Source organism: Solea senegalensis, unplaced genomic scaffold (assembly GCF_019176455.1).
Source record: "Solea senegalensis isolate Sse05_10M unplaced genomic scaffold, IFAPA_SoseM_1 scf7180000012744, whole genome shotgun sequence".
NCBI classification, from domain to species: domain Eukaryota; kingdom Metazoa; phylum Chordata; class Actinopteri; order Pleuronectiformes; family Soleidae; genus Solea; species Solea senegalensis.
The window spans coordinates 102,046-125,822 of NW_025320685.1; the positions used below are offsets into that span (position 1 = coordinate 102,046).

Genomic DNA, 23,777 nt, shown 5'->3' on the forward strand with positions numbered 1-23,777 from the left:
ACTTTTTTCTTTTGACTCTTTTATATGCAGCGCATTATATATATGCGGTAGATAACTGCTCACATTGGCTCAAGTATTCCTATCATTATTTTCCCTTGCACAGTTTCTTCTCATCTGTGTTTTTATTTATCCCCAAAGCAGCCTTTAAAAGAAGCTATAAAAGTCCTAATTATTATGATTGTTATTATTATTATTTATTAGTAACAGTTGTGGCCAGTTCAAATAAAGATAAGCTATTGCATCTCAAGTCCATTAAAAAAGTACAAACTGTGTGAAAGTGTTCCGAGGAAGGAAAGGGGACCACATATAATATAATGTGGTTTAAGTATGAGGGATGGCAGGATACCACTGTTTCGAGTCTGATACCGATATCAGTCCGATACTGCGGAGCCCCAGACATGACACGGTAAGAAACTCATTCATTTGTTCTCACGAAATAGGTAAAACATGCACACAAAATATTAATTTGTGGCCACAAAATAGGTATAATGTCCATCCATCCATCCTCTACCACTTTATCGTCCTCATGAGGGTCACGAGGGGTGCTGTGCCAATCTCAGCCAACATAGGGCGATAGGCAGGTCACACCCTGCAGATCGCAGTCCATCGCAGGGACACAGAGGCAACCAACCATCCACTCTCACATTTACACCTATGGTCAATTTAGAGTGCCCAATTCACCTGATCCCCCATATTGCATGTTTTTGAACTTTGGGAGGAAACACACGGGGAGAAATAGGTATAACGTGTGCACAAAATGAATAATATTAATAACATTCTCATGAATTACGGGGAGAGGCTGCACAAGTAAAGCGATCGAAGAGGCTTCGCGATGGACAGAGATTTGTTTTAGGTCGGGAATGAGTTACAAAGATATTCTCAAAAGCCTGGCATTGCAAAGAACAGCAACGTAACCCCGCCTCTGCTTCACTGAATGCATGCACGCTCCTACAGCAGGGGATATGAATCCTGTTGGGGATAACTACATTAGCGTTAAGAATATCTTTGTAACTGGTAATTCATGAGAATATTATTCATATTATTAATTTCACATTAGAACTAATTCGTGGCAACTAATTTGCATTTCTTGGCCTGTTAACAACACATTGGTGCTGCAGCCATTTCAAGATACTCCCAAGATACTCATCCCTATTAAGCGTTTGAGTCTGTAAACTATAGTTTGTATGAAGTTAATTAATGAATAAAAATAGACAAGCTGTTGTATTATTTTCACATTGCCTGAAAAATGTGCAAGCTGGTACATAAGATATTCCTATTTAATAAAAATCATATAACCTGAGAGTAAATCGATACAGACTGCAAGCATGATGGCAAAACAATGTAAATATATACTGATGTTAATACAAGAGTGGAAACAGGGTCACAAAGATGGAACACATCCAAAACTCCATTCACAGAAGTTTATTAATATTTCCTTTACAGTGTTCCAACAGGTGGCGCTATGGCCCTGCATTGTGTCATATGATATGTCACCATTAGCCTGATTTGTGCTGGAGTGTCCGTCCTCATTGGCTGTGCCTCTGCCGTTGAAATATTGCTCTGATTAGAGTATTTTAGTATTAAAGATAAAAAGGAAAATCGTTCACACCATGTGTCAGACAGTGACACACTGAAGTCTGCGTGTGTGAGATATAACCTCCGGCATTAAAAGAGATTCATCGCTTAAAAGTATCAGTCAGAATGGAAATGAGGCCACAGTGTCTGACAGAACATTTACAACACTCCTGTCTTCAAGTGTCTATTTTTTTTCCTTCCCTGTTTGTTAACACAAAAAAGCTCTTGTGTCTATGTTCAATTTCCAGAAGAAAGTGGTGAAACGTCCAAATGCTTGGACGTACGAGTGGGGTTGACGCCTCAGTCCGACACGGATCACTGAGACTTCAAGTCCTTGTCAGAAGTGACTGGTGAACATCTCCCTCCTCTGTCGGCATCACCCTCGTCTCCTGTCGCTCTCAAATCAAATCAAAAAGGCCTTTACTGGCATAAATGGGGAGAAAAAAAAAAGCATCTTTCCCTTGAACGATACTTTACAGTGAGATATAAATAGAATGGCGTGTTCTGACGTCTACCGGGGATCAGTACTTCTGTCTCAAAGCCGAGGGAGTTAGTTGAAGAGGAGGAGTGCGACGGGAGGAAGGAAGGAGGAGAGAGGAGAGAAATCAGGTGGTTTATAAAACGAACTGACGGCACATGACAGAGGGGAAAATGGAGGACGGATGGGAAGGCGAGATAAATATAAATCAGAGAGATTTATAGAGCGACAGATGGAGGCACTGATATAAAAAATAAATCAGACTAGAGGGGAGGAAAAACATTTCTTTGGATGAATCTATAAGAGCAGAGATTATACGGAGTAGACTAATCCGCCACATAAACACAGATGCATGCATCCTATATGACGCATCGTTGTTGTGTTGTTTCAGTTTCGTATCAGCGAGTTAGAGGACAAGACAAAGACAAAATCATCCTAGAGTCACTAACTGGGTTAAGTAAAGCTCTACTTTTATTCCAACGACAGTCTCACAGGAAATCATTTCTGGTTTATTTGGCTCTAGTGGCATATATTTTCAGTTGGCCCACTCCGGTAGACAGACATCTAAAGGGATTTGTTCACCATTTTTAAGGAACACGGTGATTGGGTTTCTTACCCAAGTTGACAAGATTAATAACCGCACACTAAAATGTGAGGATGATACCGTCCCTCGAGCACCTCTGTAACATTTTAATATGAAAAACGAAACATTTTCAGCTTTTTCTCATATTTATCATCTCATTTCTGACACATAAACAAGACGATAACGAAATAAAAACAAAACACACGAGGACTAAAACTACTAACTTTCATCAGTGAGTACAAACAAGACCGAAATCCAATCAGAACTCATTTCAACTTGTGGTAAAGCCAGATGAGTTTTGGAGATTCAATCATAACTATTTAGGTTATGACAAATGGTTTGATGAGTTGGGAAGAGCTCCATTCAGAACTAATGGCTGTGCTGTGAGGCGACTCCATGCATTCTGTTTCTAATTAAACTGTAATGTTGAAAGGCTCATTTTAAATACATAAAAAGGTATATTTTAAGTATTTACATTGTATTGAGTATGTTGTATGCTTGGAAAAGTTGTGTCCATGCCCGAATGGCCACGGCACTCTTGCAAATAAGATTTTTAATCTCAATGAGATTTATTCCTGGTTAAATAAAGATTAAATAATAATAATAATAATAATAATAATAATGACACTAATAAATAAATTGTATGGCATATGGACACAATTACTGGTAAAAAATGCTACAAACTTCAAGTCCAGTCGAATAATATAATATATATATATAATAATATAATATTTAGTTGACTAAAACAATTCAGGCGACTGAATTATGATGAAAAACTAAATTACATTTCAGTCAAAATTATGACACTGCCAAGTGTAATACATCATCACTACTATCTGACATCAGATGGGCCAAGAAATAGTAGAAGTTCTGAATAATTTAGGTATAATATAATCTATATAACAGTCAGTTGTTTGATTTTCAATATATATACTGCATTTTTGTTTTTTAAATTCAAGCTAGAGTTCAATTTAAACAGTGTAATAGATTTATGACGTAATGGAACATTACTCGAGACACCGTTAAAATACTAACTATTATAACATGTAGGTAATAGATTTTCTAACGGGCCTAGAACATACAGTACTTAGCATTGTTGGGGAATGAAATTGCAATTTGGTATGAAAACAGTTAGTTGTTCGTGTTGTTAGTCTGATAGAGGCGGTAAATTAAACAGGTTAATTTGTGGTAAAGTGCCTCTTTAATTAAACATACAGTAAAAATCACCACAAACAAATTAGATATGTGTGTGTTATGAAAACGAAAAAGGAAAAAATAAACATTTTAGGGATTTTGCCAAAGAAAGTTAACTTAGTCATCTTCATGCTAGGTTCAATTATACACACACACACACACACGCACACACACACACACACACTGTTTCTGCTCTGTTCCAAGATGATAACAAATGAATTGCATATTGAACAGTGTTACTCATTCATCTGCAATGCACAAAGCCACACTTGCGAGATGCGAGCGTGTGCACACGCGTGTGTGTGTGTGTTTATGTGCTTGTGTGCACGTTAACTGATACTCGCCTCTGGTGATGAATGTGTCCCGTTCTTACTTCTGCTGGCCTGATCTCTCATTGCTATGCCGAACCAGCATCTCAGAGAGCGCTGAGAGAATGGACTCTTGTGTGAGAGAGTGTGCACATCTGAGCGAATGTGTGTGTGTGTGTGTGTGTGTGTGAAGGGAAGTAGTTAACATTCATCAAACAGATGAGACGACGTTGCCCTTAAATGCCAGACATTACAGTGGCACTTCAGGAAAAACTCTCCCCAAAAGGCTCAATCATTAATCTGAGCGTAAACAGGAAAGAAAACTCTGCACCTGAACAAAATAGTTAGAATGAACTCAGGTGTAGCAGTGAAATTGACTGGCACAGCTCCACGTGTACAGCCTCAAACATAAAACGGGTTGTACATTTTTATCCATATCGGCTTCAGGACAGCAAAAAGCACACGAAATAAGATTTTTCGCAAATCTGAATCAAACCACAACCTCATGTCAGATTTCTAACAGGAGAGACCTGGTCTGAATAGCGATGGTGTCAAAACCGGTGATGGAGGTGCGGCACACATCGCCGCGCAGCAGTCGGCCGTGACGGTAGCATCAAACAATATCAAGCATACACTACCTGTCTCATGCATTGATGAGTTTTTTTCTTGTGTGATTGAGGAGTTCTGCTCTGCGACTTGACAGAGCGGTGGGAATGGCGCACCTGCATTTGAGCCGCGACACAAAAGTGGAATCATTGTCCACCAAAGTTACCAAAGCAACCTTTATGTATGTAAATAGGGTGATTACACCTGGACACACAGGGCTGATAACTTGCCTGACGAAAAAAAGCCAAATGAATGTCATTTACCCAAATGGAAGCAAGAATCTATGACTGGGTCTGATCTGACATATGCTGTGTTTCCATCAGGGTACAGTACAGTATGGATTGGAATGGATAAACCCTGGTTCAGGCTTGTGTTTCTTTTCCTTTTCTTCTTGTTTTCTTCTTGCACAGTGCTATTTAAAATGTACACTGTATGCAAAGGAGTGACATTAGAGCCGGTCAAACTCCAGCTTGACACTATCATACCATTTTACTCTGGTACCGCAAGGGAAGGGTGCCAAAAAATTGAACGATTAAAGCGGAACTGCTTATTTTGGTATTATTATTATTATTATTATTAATAATAATAATGGAAATGCAAAGAAATAAATATATGAACCAAACCTTTCCACGGTGATAATGATCAACTTAAAAGACAAAAATATCATGATTCCCTTTTGAGAAGATATAATGGCTCATCCTATATCAGCCTCAGTGGCTCTGCGTGGGTATTTACCCAAGATCATGAGATTAGTAAATATTTGAACTGCAAATTAGTCTAGACAATCTAGATATATTTGTACCAAACTGATCTCACCTATAGATCCCCCCGCCCCCCCAAACTTACAGTGAAATAAATGCGAAACATCCATCAGCAGATAAAAAAATGATGATTTAAATTTTTTTTAAAGTCTAAATCCAACTTCTTTTTCAAAATATCCTTTAATGTCTGGTATAGGCAACAGAAAACAACCAAGGCTATGCCTTTGCTTGTTGAGATTCATACTATTAACTGAATAAAACCACCAAGTGTTTTAGTACAATATTTTTTTTCCACTAAACAAAAGTAGCACAGCGAGGAAAATGATAAGTTAGTGCAGGTGCAACTGGCAGACTGCAGGCGGAACATTAATCTGGTGCTGCCGTGTAGCAACCAGATCGGTTACCCCGGATCTGTGGACCACACACTCCAGCAGAGAAGGCAGCAGCTGCAGAACTACACCGCAAACAGTTGTTGCCACTCACCGTTAAATAACAGTCACATGGCTATGTTAGTTAAACAATGGCCATAGTTGCTCAGTGACACATGAGCTGGTACAGTAGGTCACCAAATATAAACGTGTCAAAGTAGCACACATGATGTCAGAATTGTAAAAAGAAGAATTGCACCTAACTCTCTCTAATGCCGGGATCAGACTACACAATATTTTTGTGTCACAATGGCACGGATTATTGACGTGACTGGCAACATTACAAGAATGACCCACTGGGTTGCTGAAGTTCTCCGCGCTCACTGTTCCATCTTACAGCAGTGGTAGCATCCCTCTTCCTCTTCCTCATGTTTATGTCTGTATGTGACGTTGCATCAGTGCAGGAAGATAGAAGAAAAACATGCTAGACTTCTTGTCTGGGGGTTGTGGAGCATCCCAGACGCCAAAGCTCTGTTCTTCTATTACGTTACACTACACGTCCATTCATTGTTCACAAGGTTCATAATTGGGAAATGTGTCGGTCACAAATAAGTCAAATTGTGAAGCCTGATCCTGGCATAAGATGACATGTAGTCACCTCCAGGGTCGTGATGGAAAAATAGCAGAGCATTATAATCACAAAAATGTTGTTTTTCTACAGACAACAATCCTTTGTTGTGGCTCCTGAACGGCGGTCCTACGTCACACTGTGAGATCAGTTCAGAGATGGCTGACAGTCTTCAGACCAAAGACAGCCTGTGGAAAGTTTCCAGACAGACTCAGAAATGAAGGATGACCATTTCACAGTGTGTTCTGACCTGGTATTCAATAAAAGTGCAACATGACAAATCAATCCATGTTTGTAGGACCTCTAGCCGTTACCACGACCGCGTTAACAAAGACGCTGCATGAAAGCAAATGGCAGAGCTGTAGCTCCCAAGTGAAAAACACGATTCATCTTGTTCTGTTGTTTACCACAAGCACATTCTGATGCCATTTCATCTTCTGTACTAAAGTCTTATCTGTATACTTGTGTCTAAGCCAATGATTCAGTGAGTGTCATGCATGCGCAGTCTACATACATCATACTTGATATTGTATTGTGCCTGAGTTTATTAGGTCCTTGTAGTGCAGTGCGGTTTGCAATGATCCAATAAGAGTACTGAGATCATTGAGGCTCAAGCCGCAATCTCATAGATGTTATGACTGTCCAGTAGTTCTGTGAGAAGAAGAAGAAAAAAAGACGTTTGTGCTGACTAATGGGCCCATTATTTTCTGCCCCCTTGCTACAGATATGAATAATGTATTGGATTCAAATAAATAGTGTCCCTGTTGGTGTCACCTCTTATTGAGGAAGTCTGGTCCTCAGACCTCAGACCAGAAGAGAGAGAGAGAGAGATGAGTAATAAGCAAGAGAAGGAGGAGGAAAATGGGAAGTATTACACACACACACAAACACACATTGGTGCAGCATTCATAGTGAGGACACTCATAGACATAATGCATTCCCTTACCTTAACCTTAAATGCCTAACCCTAACCCTTAACCTAAACCCAATTCCAACCCTAACCCTAAAACCAGGTCTTAGCCCTGAAAAAGCCCTTTAAAGTTGTGCCAAAATATCCCAACAAAGACGGGTTTGTTAGTTTTTTTTTTGGACCTCACTAAGATGTAATTATATGTGCGTTACACACATAGTCTGGTTTCCATGACTACAGAGGACATTACATTACCTCACATTAATTTCCCGGAGACTGAAGCTTGGGACACTACAAGATTTTTTCTCTCGATTTTACCCACAATTCACAGGTGGGCAGAGTCTGCACCAGTCGGCACTGTTTGGGGACAGTCGGCATGGCTGTTTGACACAGGAATCTGTTAGTGTGTGAGGGGGTAAAGATTTGGGAGGCGTCTGCTGAAAGCAGTCATTTAGTGTGTACTGTAAGTCGTTTCAAAACTGGTAAGTTGTGTATTGTGTCCCCAGCCTTAGCAGACTCTTTTATCTACAGCGACTTACAAGGGAATTGAGTACTGAACTGTGAGCTTGCATTGCTAACTTTATACAACCTGCCAGGTAGTCACAAGTTGAACTTGTGACCGGCCCCACTTCTACTCCTGGCCAAACCCTAATGCTAACCTTAATGTGGAAGTCCCCATAATGTGACTGTGTAAACAGATTTACACCCTCAAAAATCTCAAAAGCCTCAAAAACCCAAAAACCGAACCAGGTTCTCAGACATTAACTTCTGCCTCATTAAGACCAGGTTTGAGTCTCCATGAAGTGTACTGGTCCTGACATGTGTTTATGCCAGAAGAGGTCCTAAAGAGGTAAGAAATATAAGTATATGTACGCACACAGAGACACACACAGAGAGACACACACACACAGCACACACGCACGCACACACACACACATTTGAGTCTAGTGGCTGATTTATTGACTTTGATGAAGGCAACTAGACCAGTCTGACCCAGCCGGCTCCATCTCTATGGTGTCATTTCAGCAGGCAATTACTGAGGGATCGTTGAATCTCTCCCTCTCTCTCTGAGTCTCGCTCTCCTTCACACACATACATGCACACACACACACACACACACACGCACAAATGCACGGACACACAACAAAGATGGATGACATATTATGCAGCGCTGGTTATTTTAGACATTCCTCACGTCGAAGTTATTGCTGCTATTTCACAGTATAGATTGTTAGTGTGAAAGTTAAAGCACCACTTAATACAAGTCTGGCAGCTGACTTGCTTCAGCAGGTAGAAGAAATGAAAAAAAGTCTTACAAAAAAAAAAAATGTGTTTCATTTTCAGGTTAATCTCTCAGGATTGACTTTTGGAAGATTTTGAAGTCTCAGGAATATATACCAGAGTTAGGTTTTATCTCTATATCTGCTTGGGGATGGTTATGATACGATAAAGTTTTCTTTTATTTTCATCTAAAACTTTTTGAATGTTTTGACATATGAATTCCAAAAAAAAAAGGAAAAGGAAAAAGGATGATGTCATTAAAAGGTGACCAACGAATAGAAATATTATATATAAATGGAATAGAAATACAGGTATCAATGGAAACATTTTGACCAATGTAAGTACAAACTCAACACAAATCTTTGATCCCTGGCTAAAGGCTTGTACATACTCCACAAGAACAGAGACATTTGTTCTCTCTCCCAGGGCCGTGAGAAAAGAATGACGTCAGTGTTTTCTCGCAGCCCACGTTTGGGAGTTCTTGCAGCTTGTTCTCGACACATTGTCTGGGCAGAACTTTTTTTCTTGAGTGTGTCGGTGTCCGACAACTATCGTGTGATTGGCCAGAAACTTCCCAGGAGTTGTGCACTCCAGTTTCTCATGAAGTATGAAACGTCCTGGCCAGGACTAGCTCCGTTCTTGTTCTTGCCACCTTGAGAAAAAGATGAAATTTCTCTGCTCTTGCAGAGTATGTACAGGCCTAGACTCCTCTGTTAAATGTGAAATATTTTAGACATTTCCATGCTACATATTGGAGATTAACGCATGTTTTCCAGGATTTTTTAGTCTTTTTTTTTCTACAGTTTGGCATTGTTCGGTCTGATTCCTGTGTCGGACGTCGTGCTTATGTCTCTTCCAGTCTGTTGTAGCGGTATGTAAGTGTCGACTCAGCTCGCTTGGAACCTCAGCGCTGGTACCAAAGAAAGCAACAGGTACCAGGTACTAAAAAATGAGTAGAGTCGAACTGAGTTGTGCTAGAAGTGTATAATGGAAAAACGCCAGAAGAAGAAGAGGAAGACTAGAAAAGTGCTGCATAAATAAAGAGATTCCCAATGAAATGTGAAGTTTTCTAATTCAAATATATGTTAAAAGAAAAACTCGACTGCACGACTTCAAGATTGCTTTTCGGGAATTTTGCACCACGCCGACGCAGTGATTTATGGACAACATTACAAGTCTCATCATATGGAGATGAATTGAAACTTTGAATTCATGACCTTTTTAGAGATGTCTACACGCTGCACTCACTGATTAAATAAAGGTTACGATGATGTATTACATGCAAGGTTCAGAGGCTAAATTCAAATCAAACATGCCACAAATTGTTTGACTGGATGCACATCAACTGCGGCAGAGCGAGAGAGGGAGAGAGGGAGAGAGAGAGAGAGGATCTGTTATTCCCCTTTCACACAACTACAGCTGCCAGCAATTTTTAATCATCTTATAAACCAATTTAGGAGCCACAACTAAATTGAAGCTCAGTGTGAACCACGAGGCAGCGCAGTCCTGTCAAAATGTTGTGACGTAATCATTTCAAAAGAAATCAAAGAAAAAAACAGTACTGACAGAGGAAATGGTGTTCACTATATCTTCATTCTGCTGCAGCTACAGCAGCAGCTATCGATTTTTGTGTTGAGAGGCATCACTGCCCAGCCTATCCAGGCATGAAAACGGAGGCTCGTAGAGGAGAATAAACAGTGATAATCCATGTTTAAGCAGCTTAATATGAGGTGCTATACTCCTGGTGATTAATGTGTCTAGAAGGGCTCATCTCTGCATATTGGTTCCCATTCATCAAACCATAACATTTTGTATGGGGAGCATTTTTACGCATTTGCTCTAAAAGCAAATTGAAAGGATGACGCCGGCATTGAAAGCCTCGCTGCTGTTTCTGGGAAAGAGCAAAGTTTTGTCTCGGCCATTTCACATCTTCCAAATCATTAAGGGTCCATTGAGTAACATTTAGGTTAGGGTTTATTTGGAGAAATTGAATATGCAAACCATATGTATGTTTGTGTAAGTGCAACATTTGCTTTTTTGTAGCCTTAGAATGAGCCTTTTAGGTATATTTGAGGCAAGGGCATCGTTTCACAGAGGCTGCCATCTTGTGCTGCAATGTCTCTACAGCAGCCACGAACGGACAAACTAATCAAAATAGGAAACTTTCCATGGGAATTAATGCAAATGTACCCTTTTATGACTGTCATGATATTCAGGCTGCATGGATTTATGTTGATTTTATGGCTGTAAAATTGTCAAAAAATGTTAAACGAGTAAGTGAGTGCTTCTGCCCCTTTTTCCAAGATCATTTTCACTTTCGATATCTGGCACTTATTCAACCGTTTGAATAACTTGTGCACCGGTGAAATATTTTTTAGATATTTTCTAAATATCGCAAAAAGTCCAGGAGTTATGGTAATGAGAAGTGTGCACGCCAAATCCAATCAGATTTCATGCAAATACAGTTGAATCAATGCTATTCCTCAATCACCCCTTAACCTTTATTTATCCACGAAATAGCCACTGAGATTAGATTAATAATCTCTTTTCCAAGGATGTCCTGGCCAAAATGAGCAACATTTTGCTTAAAAAAAATACTGCATGTTAATGTTTGTACAAGCCCTTTACAGGTATTTCAAGGGGACAAATGGGCTGAAAGGGTACACATGTATTCCCCCCAATGAATATCTTGTGGAGGGAAGCGGAAGCTTACTACACAAATGAAGAAGAATAACGTTTATTTATCTAACACATGCCATTAATTATTACACAACGGACACAAGTCAAGCTGTGTGGTATTCAGAGGAAATAAGTAGGTATGAAGGTCCAATCCTTGAACACTGTACTGACATTTTATCAAACAAAGATAAACACAGCCGTTTCAGAATGAACACAGCTTGAATAAAGTTATGAATGAAAACTGTAGAGTGACCAAATCTACAGTATTATGTGACATTACAGGAGAACAGGGTAAAAATAAACAAGGTGACTTATCTTTTACATGCAATTCCAGTATAACTGGACGGACTGAATAAAGCAGATTAAGTGCACAAAAATGAACAGAGGAATCGTTATCGACTGTTTTCGTGTCTCATCATCTGAGCTGCTCGTGTTTCCGAGCAGCGTAACAAACTGTAACTAACACTAATTACGGAGGCTATGGTGATCGCGTGTCCTTTGCAGGGGTCACGTCGTCATCACTCCTTCAAATAGAAGGATTGAAAAAGTAAAAAAAACAAAAAGACAGAAAAAAGAATGTGTGTGTGTAGATGTGAAACCGAAGCAGTGTGATCGATGCGAACGTGAAGATGGAGAACGAGTTTGGACAGTGATGCAGTACCTCTGTGGGTTGGGCTCGTTGTGTTTGTCTCTCTCGTGTTTAATCATTCTGTAGCGGCCGATGCGGACGTCTGGCCTGGACACCTTCATCCCATTCAGAGTGATCCTGCAACACATACAGATACAGTGTCTAGTAGAGATAGAGAGGACAACAAACACACAGCAGGACAATATATATATATATATATATATATATACATATATATACATATGTAGACATTAAGAGAAAAATAAAGAGCTTTATTTAATTAATCCTGGGGAGTAATCAGATGACATACTAATCAAACTATACATAAACTAAACAAATGATTGATGTGATGTTGTTGTTTGGGTGGGTGGGAGATTATTTTCTGGAGCGTTTTTTACTGTATTGCTTAAAATCCTCATCACAAACCCGATTGTAACCAATGAATTAATGCATTGTCACAAAAATGAAAACATGTCAGTCACCTGTGGAATGGACAGGCCTGTAAAAATAACCATCCACTCATATCGAATGGCCCAAACTAATTAATTGTATCGTGAAGCATCAATCAAACTGCCGTCTGACCCCCCTCCCCCTTATGCACGTACCCCTCTTTGTGCACTAATCGCGCATGCTCCCAAAGACAATGTCAGAGCTTATGCTCGCTTGCTAAAAATCCAGACAGATTCTCATATCTCCAAGTTTTTTGGGAAAGCTACTGCCAAGAAAAAGGCTGATCCCAGACCAGACTGAACATCAGTGCTGCGTTTGAATGGTGGCGACAACTGAAAGCCCAGAGAGGCAAAGTGATGACATGGTGGTCCTGTTTCTAGTGGACAGGTAGGTCCACTTTATGTCTTTGTGATCTTTTGAGAGAATTTGTTGTTTTTCGGCATCGCTTTGAACAAGTATCCCGAAGAGTGCTGTTCTCTGGAGGCGTGGCTTCAGACTTCAGGGAAGTCTGAAGAAAGGGGTTTGGACTTGGGCTGAGATTACTTTGTCAAACCAACAGTTGATTATGCAGTGAATTTTGTAGGATTTAGTTTCACTCAAAAATAAGTTAATCAATATAATAATCACTATCCAAAAACAACTATTGTTATTCAATAAAACAACTCAAAAGCCAAAGGTGGGCATTAAAAAAAGGTCAAATTTTCAATCAAGGATTGTTTAAATAATCTACATACTGTTATACAAAGAAGATGGGATGAAGGTTTTAATGTTCACTTTGTTCAAAGTGCATTCAGCTTTAAGTGTGTAAAGGTCCAATGTGTAAAAATTAACGACATACAGTATAATGGTGAGACTGCAGATTGCGACAACTACACAGTCTCTTAACCTCTCCATCGTTTCCTCCTTCCCATCTTTGTCGTTATTCTAAGTCCACAAAGGCCTTTTTTTATGTATTAAAGCAATTATACATTTATACAAATATACTTATGGGTAGTATATTCTTTTTCTTCCAATACTCCCTCCATAATGTTACACACTTCCTGAAGAACTTCCCCAAGAACTTTACTGGTGTAAATCCCAGTGCGACAGAGGCGATTCTGTGTGGCGTTTGTATGCATGTGGGTTTTCTTCAGGAACTCCATCTTCTCCTCCCACGATCCAAAAACATACAAAATGGGATTAGGCTAACTGGGGATTTTAAATTGCCTGCAGGTGTGAACGTGGTTGTAAATGATGTTTACAGGCTAAGGGGATGGGAATCAGTATCAGTCAGTATTGGTATCAGTCCAATACTGGTCATAAAACTGGAACGGATATCGGACAGACGAAAATGTAAAATCCGATTTAATCCAAGAATCTTTTATGTCTCATGCTTCATTCAATAATATTTGTTGCACTTATGTTGTGTCTTTGAAATTACTCAGCATAACTCGGTAGTGTTTGACATTGGTATCGGTATTGGGACACAAAACAGTGGTATCGTCCCGTTCCTAAAGTTGGCCCTGTGATGGACGGGCGACTTGTCCAGGCTTTAACTTGCTTTTTTGGATTGGTTCCACCTCCCTATTAGGACAGATAAACACTTGGATATATATAAACATCAAGGTCAGCACAAGACATCAACAAAAAAAAACAATCAAAGTCTCCCAGACAAAGACAGATGAAAACAAGATGAACTGCCGGATTTTGTCATCCACCTTTTACAACTCTCACTCTGAAACTTTATTCTAAGCAGACCAAAGTCATTATTTCCCATAAAGAGAGAGTGTCACTAATTTAAAAAAAGGTTAAATGATACAAGGTTAGTAAATGAATGCAATGATTGTTCACACTCGGTATACCAGGTTAGAAAAAATTACCTTTTTATTATTTATGCTCTATCATGGCCCATAGCAGTGACACTGATACGCTGCTCTCTATACTCTTCTTTGCAGACACAACTCAGTCCTGCTCTTTTGGCCTGAAACAACCGTTTTACACTGTATTTGCACTGGAGTGTAGCATTTATTTCACAGCTGCTATACGAGCTGTATAATTACAGCAAGCAAAAACTCTGGGGCAACCTGTGGCCAAGAGGAAAGGCATTGGGCTTGGAACTGGAGGGTTCACATCCGGAAATGGGTCAAGGGCTGAGCAAGGGACCTGATCCCCCATTGTTTGCCAGGTGCAGATAATTACTGACCACTACTGGTGTGTATTTTCATAATCGATGAATCTGTCAATTGTTTTCCCGATTAATCGAGTAATCGTTTGGTCCATAAAATGACAGAAAGCGTTAAAAAAAAATGTTGAGTGTTTGTCAAACCTGGAAATGACAATGCTCTTGAATGTCTTGTTTTTGTCCACAAACCATAATGATCATCAGTTTTTAATGATTTCTTTGTTTTATGGAGCAAAGAAAGCAGAAAATATTCACATTTAAGAAGCTGAAACAATCCGAAATCTGGTTTTAATCATGAAAAAGGCTTCAAACAGATCAAAGTAGTTGATGATTTATTTAGTAATTGACTAATAATCAATTCATCGAGTAATTGTTTAAGCTCCAGTGCAAATAGAACAAATTCTCTTCAAATGGGTGAGTTTTTTTGGACATAGAAACCATAGACATAGAAGATTAATCCAAACCTATTCACCAAAACATGTTTCTTTGATCTGTATCGCTGTGTGTTTTGTGTATGAGCCCACACTTTGGCACCAGGCACACACTGAAAAAACAAATGAGTCTAGAATCCCCAAGCTTTTACGAAAAATACCTACAATGATTGGACAACTCTCTCCAGGTGCCTTTACAGCAGCGGGAGAAAGAGATTGTTCAGAGTCAGGGAGCTGTGAACTTGACAGACACCAGCTGGGAGAGAAGAACAGGATTTAAACTGTGTCTGTCTTTGAGGCAGAGTGGTTATGTTGTATTACCACCAAGATGCAACACAAGGGCAAATGTGCAGAGCGATTTATATCTAATGCGACAACAAATGGAGCACATAGATCTGCTCCACATAAAGCCTGCCTCAAAACCCCAGAGGTTGACAGAAACATTGATATTCATACCTGAAATCATACATGAGGTTGTGTATACGTGTGTGTACGTGTGTGCGCTGAGTGAGTAATTTTCCAGTATATAACGCTCCAATTCACTGCACTCCCTCCAACTCAGAAGGCATCCATGCCTGATATTACCGCGCGGCAACTTCTCATCTTCACCACAATTCAAATTCCAACTATTGTCTCATAAAAACCCTCAACAAGAGGATGAGGCTCCCTCCATTCCTTTGGCTTCTGTTTCCATATCTTCCTTTTCCCTTGTTTCCACAGGTCCGCCTCTTATTACCCCACCTTCTCCCTTCCAATTTGACTTCACCTCTTATTTCCAACTATGGGCTTTAATGGCTGATAACACATGATTGTACAGTTATGTCAGCACAGCCAGTGCGTTGTGCTGACATAACAGCTGATATGTTCAGTCATAAATAATGTGGGAATAAAAAGTGAAAAAAAAAAAAAAATCTATTTCTGTTTTTTTTAAACAGAAGTTTTTGTTATACTAGAATAGTTTCTCTATGGGTCACGGGTCTATCTCCATAATTGCACTATCCCTTTTAATCAGCACTCCTGCGCCTCATCCTCGCTTTTCATATCCCCTCCCTTTCATCTCAGCTCAAACTGAGCAGCTTCCTGTTCCGATCACTTCCGTCTCTCCCGTGACATGATTTTCTATTCACAAATCGCTGATTTCACCTTCCTTCCCTTTCTCTCCTCTCAAAAGCGCAGCCACACATAAATGAGAGGGAAAACTCAAACTCCATCAAAACAACCCTCCCATAAATAAATGCACTGAGAAACTAAATAACAACCCCCCCCCCAGTCTCAGGGACTTTGCTGACTTGGCATGAATGCATAAATGTCTGCCGTGCTGTGTGTGTGTATGTGTGTGTGTGCGTGCGCACACATGAGAGTGAGCATGCATTTGCATAATTTAGAGATTTATTATGGTGCGAATAATGTGCGAGCGAGTGAGCGAGCCAGACATCTCTTCCTCAGCTTTTCCCTGAGCTCAGTTGTGCATTATGTGCAGGCCTGCATCTTTAAAATAATCCTCCTTTGCGCCCGTTGCCATGTGAGACTTGACTTTCCTCTTCCTCATGATTTATTTTGAAACCACACATATATTATGTATGATTTTACATTTGAGATTCTATTCACGAGAGACACGTTAGAGCAGAGCAACATTTCTTTTTTGTTTGTGGTAGTGACAAATTTGTACTTTTTTTTTTTTTTACTGTCGATGTGAGCAGAGATATATTATTATTATTCTTATATCATGGGGGCCCTGAAGTATAGAAGTATATAAAACCCTGTGATCATGCAGCAAACGCTGTGTAAAACTGACGATGAGCCAAGTTGAGCGCAAATATCAGTTGAATGTCCAACTTGAAACTAGTTTCACTGAAACCGGCGCTCTACTTCCGGTTAAAAGTCCAGTCAGTGACGATTCTTGTTTGATAGCATCTACCTTTTCTATTCAAGTTCAAGTTTCACTTTATTTATTCTTAGGAAAGGATAGTTTGCAGCTAATTGTGTTTAGGTTAATGTTGCTGTGTTTTCCTATTTGTGTTGGTGATTTGCACTTCAGGGCCACTGTATTATCCATCCATCCATCTTCTACTGCTTTATCCTCCATGGGGGGGTCATGGGGGATGCTGTGCCAGTCTGAGCTGACATGGGGCGATAGGCGAGGTAGACCCTGGACAGTTCATCAGTCCATCGCAGGCCACACACAGAGACAAACACCCATTCACTCTCATATTCCCACCTACGGTCAATTTAGAGTGTCCAATTTACCTATTCCCCATATTGCATGTTTTTGGACTGTGGGACGAAGCCAGAGAACCCGAAGAAAACCCACGCACACACAGGGAGAACACATAAACTCCATGCAGAAAGGCCCTTGTTCCAAACGAGGCTCGAACCCTGGTCTTCTTGCTGCAAAGGCAAGAGTGCTAACCACTACACCAACCGCGAGGCCCGCTGCCGTATTATATTACATAAAAATTAAGAGACACAAATTTCAAGTCACTTCCCTCAGATTTTTAAAGGGTAACTAAACCACTGACTCCAACCAATGCTTGATTTCAAAAAATAAAAATAAAATAAATGCCAAGAAATCGGCTGACAGCTGAGTGGGGGAGAGGAGGAGGGTGGGAGTGAGAGTGGGGACCAGGGAAAATCTGGTAGTGAACTCTGACACCAGTTGCAGCTGAGTGAGGTGATTGCGAGACGAGCCTCTCAATTGCTCACACACCGTGGTCCAACCGGTGGAGGAGGAAAAAAAAAGGTCTGATATTTATGATCAGGGGGAGGAGTCTTATCATAAACGAGCAACAAGCTAATTAGACAAGAAGTTGATGAAAGCTTGTACCAGTGACGAAGAAAACCAGTGGCAAAATTTGAATGCAGTAGCTGGTGTTTGACCAGAGAGGCAGTAGATTCACTGATGTGTAAGAATTAGATTTGCACCTGGACCAGCAAATATTACTAGATACCCAAATACACTGAACAAAAAAGTGATTTAAAGGTTAAGTTTCTATTAAAATGAAGTGATAGCGGCAACAGAATTCTAACCACCTGAAACAAGATCCCCCAAAGTCTAAAGGAAGAAAGATTTGGAACCACTGGTTTAATAAATAACTATTACTTCTACTTTTAAGTGGGAAATGTTTTTGTACCCAAATGTTTAAATGCACTTTTGTAAGTCGCTTTGGATAAAAGCGTCTGCTAAATGACATGTAATGTAATGTAATGTAATGTAAAATGTAAGAATGTCTGAATATTAATCGTTAGATACAAGCAATTATGTCATTTCCTCTAGGCAACAAGTAAAGTTCAAACTGTGCATGGGACCAACACTTCCACACAGCTCTGTGTAACACTTATCCTTAATGTTTGATTGCGGTGGCAGGCATCACCTTTTAGAGTTATATTATACTGGTTAAAAAGCTTGACATTTATGTCTTTATTTACTGTCTTGTCTTTTTCGTGTGCTGCAGGACGACTGAATGTGCGTACAGGGATGAATACAGAATGTCTTATCTTATGCTCCACTGTCTTATCATACAGTTGACTCTGAGAGTTAGTAAAGTTAGGTTTTCAGTATATCAAAAATACATATGACATTTCAAAAATGGAAAAGGAATGAAAAGAGGAGGATCATCATAGGGGATTGACATGAAATTATTTCAGAGGTGAAAGTAATTCTCACACACACTGAAACAGATAATTAATGTATCTTTAACTGGTAATGTGCAGCTGTGCCTTAAAAGATAATATATCACTCTGTAAGTCAACATGAAGTGAGCAGACAGTCAAGAAAAGTGCAGTCCTACAGAAAAACATCATGTACGATGTGTGAATGCAAGGACACGACCGTACTTGACTGATTCAGTCATATTAATGACAACACATCATTACTGTGCGTTGTAAAAACTGTCACTGCAGTCACTTTTACAACTGCTAATAGTTTTAAGAGTGGTGCATTTTAGCAGGTAAAGAGCCAGACATATTTCCACATAAAAAATCCTCAGGTGGAAAGAGACAGGGCCTCAAAGACGTGGTAATGTTGTTGTTTTTCTGCTGAAGAGCCACAAATATATGGATGCGAGATTAAACCATTAGGCCCGACAAATATTAGCCAAATCAATTTCACCAATTTGTTTGCTGGTGTGTGAAATGTTAAGCTTTGGAGGCGACGAGAGCGTAACATGTTTTAGCACCCAAAAAAGTTGGCAAACAAGCGCAATCATTTGGAGTAAATAAAAGCTATTTTGGCTTCTTAGATCTAACGTTTGATCAGGGAGTACATACTTTGTGTTGGATATTTTTTTTTTTTTAATGTATGCGTGTGTGTGTTCTGAACCTTGCGTTTACTTCTCTGCAGCTTTCAAAAAACTCTCTGAGGGCTTCACTCAATCACTTCTGTGAGGAGCATCCACCTTGGCTGTGACCTTGCAGATTTGTTTGTCTGGCTGTGGATGCATATTTTCGTGTGCAGTAGTGTACTGTGTGGAAACTAATCAACAAACCTTTCTTCAGTCTGGTCGACAGCAGAGAACTACTGTGCCCTTGACGAACACAGAACTTCAGCTGGAGCTCAGGCACTCAGACACACTCAAACACGCACACACACACACACACACACAGCAGCAGCAACACATCAGTACTGTGTTTATTCCTCACCGCTCCGACAGTGGCAGGCAGTGACAGCACTGTGTGAATATTATGTAAAGGAAAGGACACCTGGGACAGTGGAGGACTCTTGAGTCACTACATTGCCATGTACAGTCAACTGGACGACTGTCCTTGTCCCAGTATACTAGCACTTATTGAAGGATATGTGTTCACCTCTGCTATGATCGGGGTGAAATGCCCCCTTTCCGCTTGGTACTGTCAGGTAGCTTCCAGTTTAGCCGTGCAGAGTCTTTCTACCATCTATTCAGTTCTTAAAGCTGACATAAGCATAAACTCTGTCACCTTGTCAGTCCAAAAAATGTACCGGCCTGAATTTGTCCATGCTTTTATCATGGTTAGTACCTAGGGTGACCATAAGTCTGGATTTAGGCCGCACCTTGTCTTGAGCCAGACTCTGAGTTGCACTATTTGGCAACAAAAAAACTCCTGGATGCTGCCAGGAAATGTGCACATATTTACTTGATATGATGTAGCTTTATTTATCTGTTACATTCATGCAACAGTAAGTTAAGACTGTGCACAGGGTCAAATGTAACAGGCAATGCGACCGCAATGCACCTTTAGTCCGACTTTGAGAAATACAATTTAACTTGTATTATAAAAGTCCCATTTTAGCTGCACTAACACTAGTGTCTAACCAGAGTGTCTCCTGCCAATGTGTAAAATCTGGACTCAACACATTTGACAGCCACCTCCACAGAGACATAGTGCGTGGGCTGCCTGCTGTAAAATCTCCCACAGTGGGGGACCACTGAGCTTTTTTGGTGAGTCGAGTGAAAATTAATTGGAACTGTGATGGAGAATGAAATGGAGACAGCAAGAAAGCACAGTGTTTTCCTGAGAATGGATCAGTGTCGGAAATGTATTCAACATTCTCTGACAACATTCATAGACTGTACAGAAAAAATGTAGAGTGAAGCCCAGGAAATGAGATGGAGGAAATGGGCCTATAGTTCCCACATGATGTGAAGCATCACTCAATATTTCCCCCCGAGGAGTTAATGGTCTCAATCATGAGCATCTTCTTCAATAGAACATATCAATTTTGTAAATTATCTTTCCAGAAAGACAATAAAGCACAGCACATGGACCCCTTTGTTAGCTAGTTTCATGTACATATTTATATAGTCTATTATTATTATTATTATTATCATTAATATCATTAGAATTACATGTGTTTGTTTTGTCATGATTAGCACATGAATGCTTTAGTTCTACAATTAACTTGAGTCAAAGTGGATGTTTGTGCCAGATGTATAAACAAAAGTCAAATATCACATTCACATGAAAGGTATATAAAATGAAATCTATTCAAATAGCCCTTTGATTATAATACACTTTTAACAGGCTGTGCTTTGCTGCTGCTGCTGCTGCTGCTGCTTCGTTCACAGTTCAAGCATTTAAAATGACTTGGCCTTCTGATGAAGCAAACTGCAATTGTCCAAACTAAAATCCAGTTCTTAATCCCTGTAGTTTAAATAAAGCTTAAATAAAGTGTTAATTAGTTTGAACTGAAGCAACTTCCTGTTTATGTGTGGCACTTTATGTGTTCACTTGGAGAACACATATTCGTTTTCTCCATGTATCTGTGAGTCTACTTTCTACACAATTTCATGCAGACACTCGTAACTAGGGAATAATACACAACCCTTATATGGACATCCTGAGTGCCACATTATTCAGGCTTTAAAACTTATGTGTTTGTTAATTCATAGTTATTTATATCACATATTTAGCAGTGATATAAAGTAGCAATAATTGTACAGAAGTCACAAAATAAACCGTTGCTTGCAGTGAACTGTGATGTATTTCCCAATTTTTACAAATTCAATCCGATTTTAAACATTTTGTGAGTCATTGTCAGGTGTGTTGATATAGTTGGTGAAAATTATTATCTTTTTTCCTCAGATTGTCTAGGTGCTGAAAAAAGGATATAAGACACTCTATATTGGACACGTCTCTGGTACTGGATGATACTGGTACTTCTGAGGGGGGTTTTCCTTCAACAAAGAAAACTGAAGAGACACAGAGACACTTCAGTGACTTCCTCCTATTTAAGGCTTTGAGCCACAGCGTGATTCCATGGAGGAAGAAAAAAGTTTGTACGGCACTTTCCATCCACATCCATTCCCGTCTTATTTGCGACTGAAAACGTTCCCGCTCCATTAAAGCCTTTCACTTAAACCAACTTCTGACTGCACACATAATATCTGTTCTCCATATGTGATATTATCTGTCAAAGTCGTTGCCCTGAGTGCTGAGTAAAGCTACTCAACTACTGACAGGGAACACCTCACTGGAGGTCTCTCACACAAATAATGGTGGACATCTACTATTCAAGTCTCCTAATCCTGAGAAAAAGGGAGGATGGTCCAGCACCAACAAAATCTGCTTTCTAATACTGTATGAGCTACCACTTAACATTTAATTTGCAGCCAAGGCAGAGGAGGACACTGTGTACGTGTGTGTCCTGATTGTGTTAATAATCACACACACACACACACACGCACACACATATGCACAGAATCAATTTGATTAGATTAATCAGTTTCTTTCGTCTCTTGTTCCCAACAGTGGAATTAATTGGATTAGAGCAAAGGAGTGAAGGGGAAGTGGGAGCTAAGTCCATTCTCCTGTCTCAGTTCCCTTTTCCTACAGGAATGTGATGGGAGATGAGGAGGAGGAGGAGGTGGTGGTGGTGTGGGTTGGAAGCTGCACGGCAGAGAAGTAATAGATAAGTGAAGGATGTGGGAGTGAACTGCAGAAACAGAGAGATCTCAACCCTCAGCTTGTTGTTGTTTTTTTTACACATAAACTGAGAAACTGCTCACTTTTAAGTATGGCTATTTAATGACATTAAGCCCAATTAAAACGACTGGTGATAAAAATAATATTAGGTTTAAGATAAATAAGATTATCTGAGCATGGAGGTGGCGTGGATAAACGATGACCTCCAACACTTTCTGAAAAGCTAATAAAATACAGTTAATTTAATGAATGAGACACTGTGGGAAAACATTTTGGAAGGGAGTATACATTTTTAAGAGCTTAATAAAGGACCATGCTTTATTTTATTGTTTCTTTTAAAGATTCAGCTGCAAGATGTTTGCAGAGAAGGAAACAATTTGGGATTTATTGTGAAGTAAGTACGTGTTAGTTGCTGCTACTCGCCTAGCAGAAGTTTTGACATCATTTACATTTCATTCATCTGGAAAAGAGATTTCTTATATATTTGTATTTTTGACATTTTATGAGAATGATTTGAGTTTTCGCTACTGCCAATAGGTCGGCGTCCAAACTGGCTCATGATGTCATCAGTGAGCACGTGCGAGAACCGCGCAGTTGAATCTAACATGGGCAACATTAACATGCGATAACTGCAACCGAATGCCTTATTATTACTATTAAATTTCATTTATTTTTTGGCTCATGTCCATTAAGAAGTTTTCAAAATGTAACAACAGGAGAAGAAGGAAAAGGAACAAGAAAAAAATCTTATAATACCTGCCTCCTCTTAATTTATTAATTACTCTTAATTTTCAGGTAAATGTAAATGGCATCTATGAGTAACAAACATTCAATCGACCTTCACTGAACACAAGGTTTATCCACTCATACAGTGACAGGTGATTGTTGATTTGTGGCTTTTAACATAATCAGTAATATGACTATTATAAAAATATTGCTATATAGTATTATATTCCATCTATATTCTATCACCTTGCCTGTGTTTAAAGGAAGAGGAGGTCATGGGCTGTGTTTTCATTATAACATGATATTAAATGGTGGGCCGCATGCAAACGATTGGGGGTTGCACGTGGACCGTGGGCCACCAGTTTGGACACGTCTGAATTAATGCATGTGTAGAAAGGAAAGGCTAGTTTTTCTGCAGGTAGATATTTCTTTCTTCTTTCCATAACACCACTCCCTGCTGTTGCTTCTCATTGTCCTTTTTGTCAGACATGGTCCTTTTTTCATAAAATCAATTTTCTCTCTATCTAGTTCTATTAACTCATCCCTTGTTATTGGGGGGTGCGGTTACAAGCGAGCCGCATGTATCCAGTTATGAAATTTAAAAGAGGAGCT

At 39.6% G+C, this 23,777-nt stretch overlaps 1 protein-coding gene across 1 annotated transcript in view; it reads right to left on the reverse strand.

Moving 5' to 3' along the window:
• b4galt2 (UDP-Gal:betaGlcNAc beta 1,4- galactosyltransferase, polypeptide 2) overlaps window positions 1-23,777 on the reverse strand; it is a 160,134-nt gene that overhangs the window by 2,108 nt on the left and 134,249 nt on the right. The window contains exon 7 of the mRNA XM_044015042.1: window positions 12,033-12,137. Within this exon, the coding sequence (XP_043870977.1) occupies window positions 12,033-12,137 (105 nt within the window). The remainder of the gene's footprint in view (window positions 1-12,032; window positions 12,138-23,777) is intronic.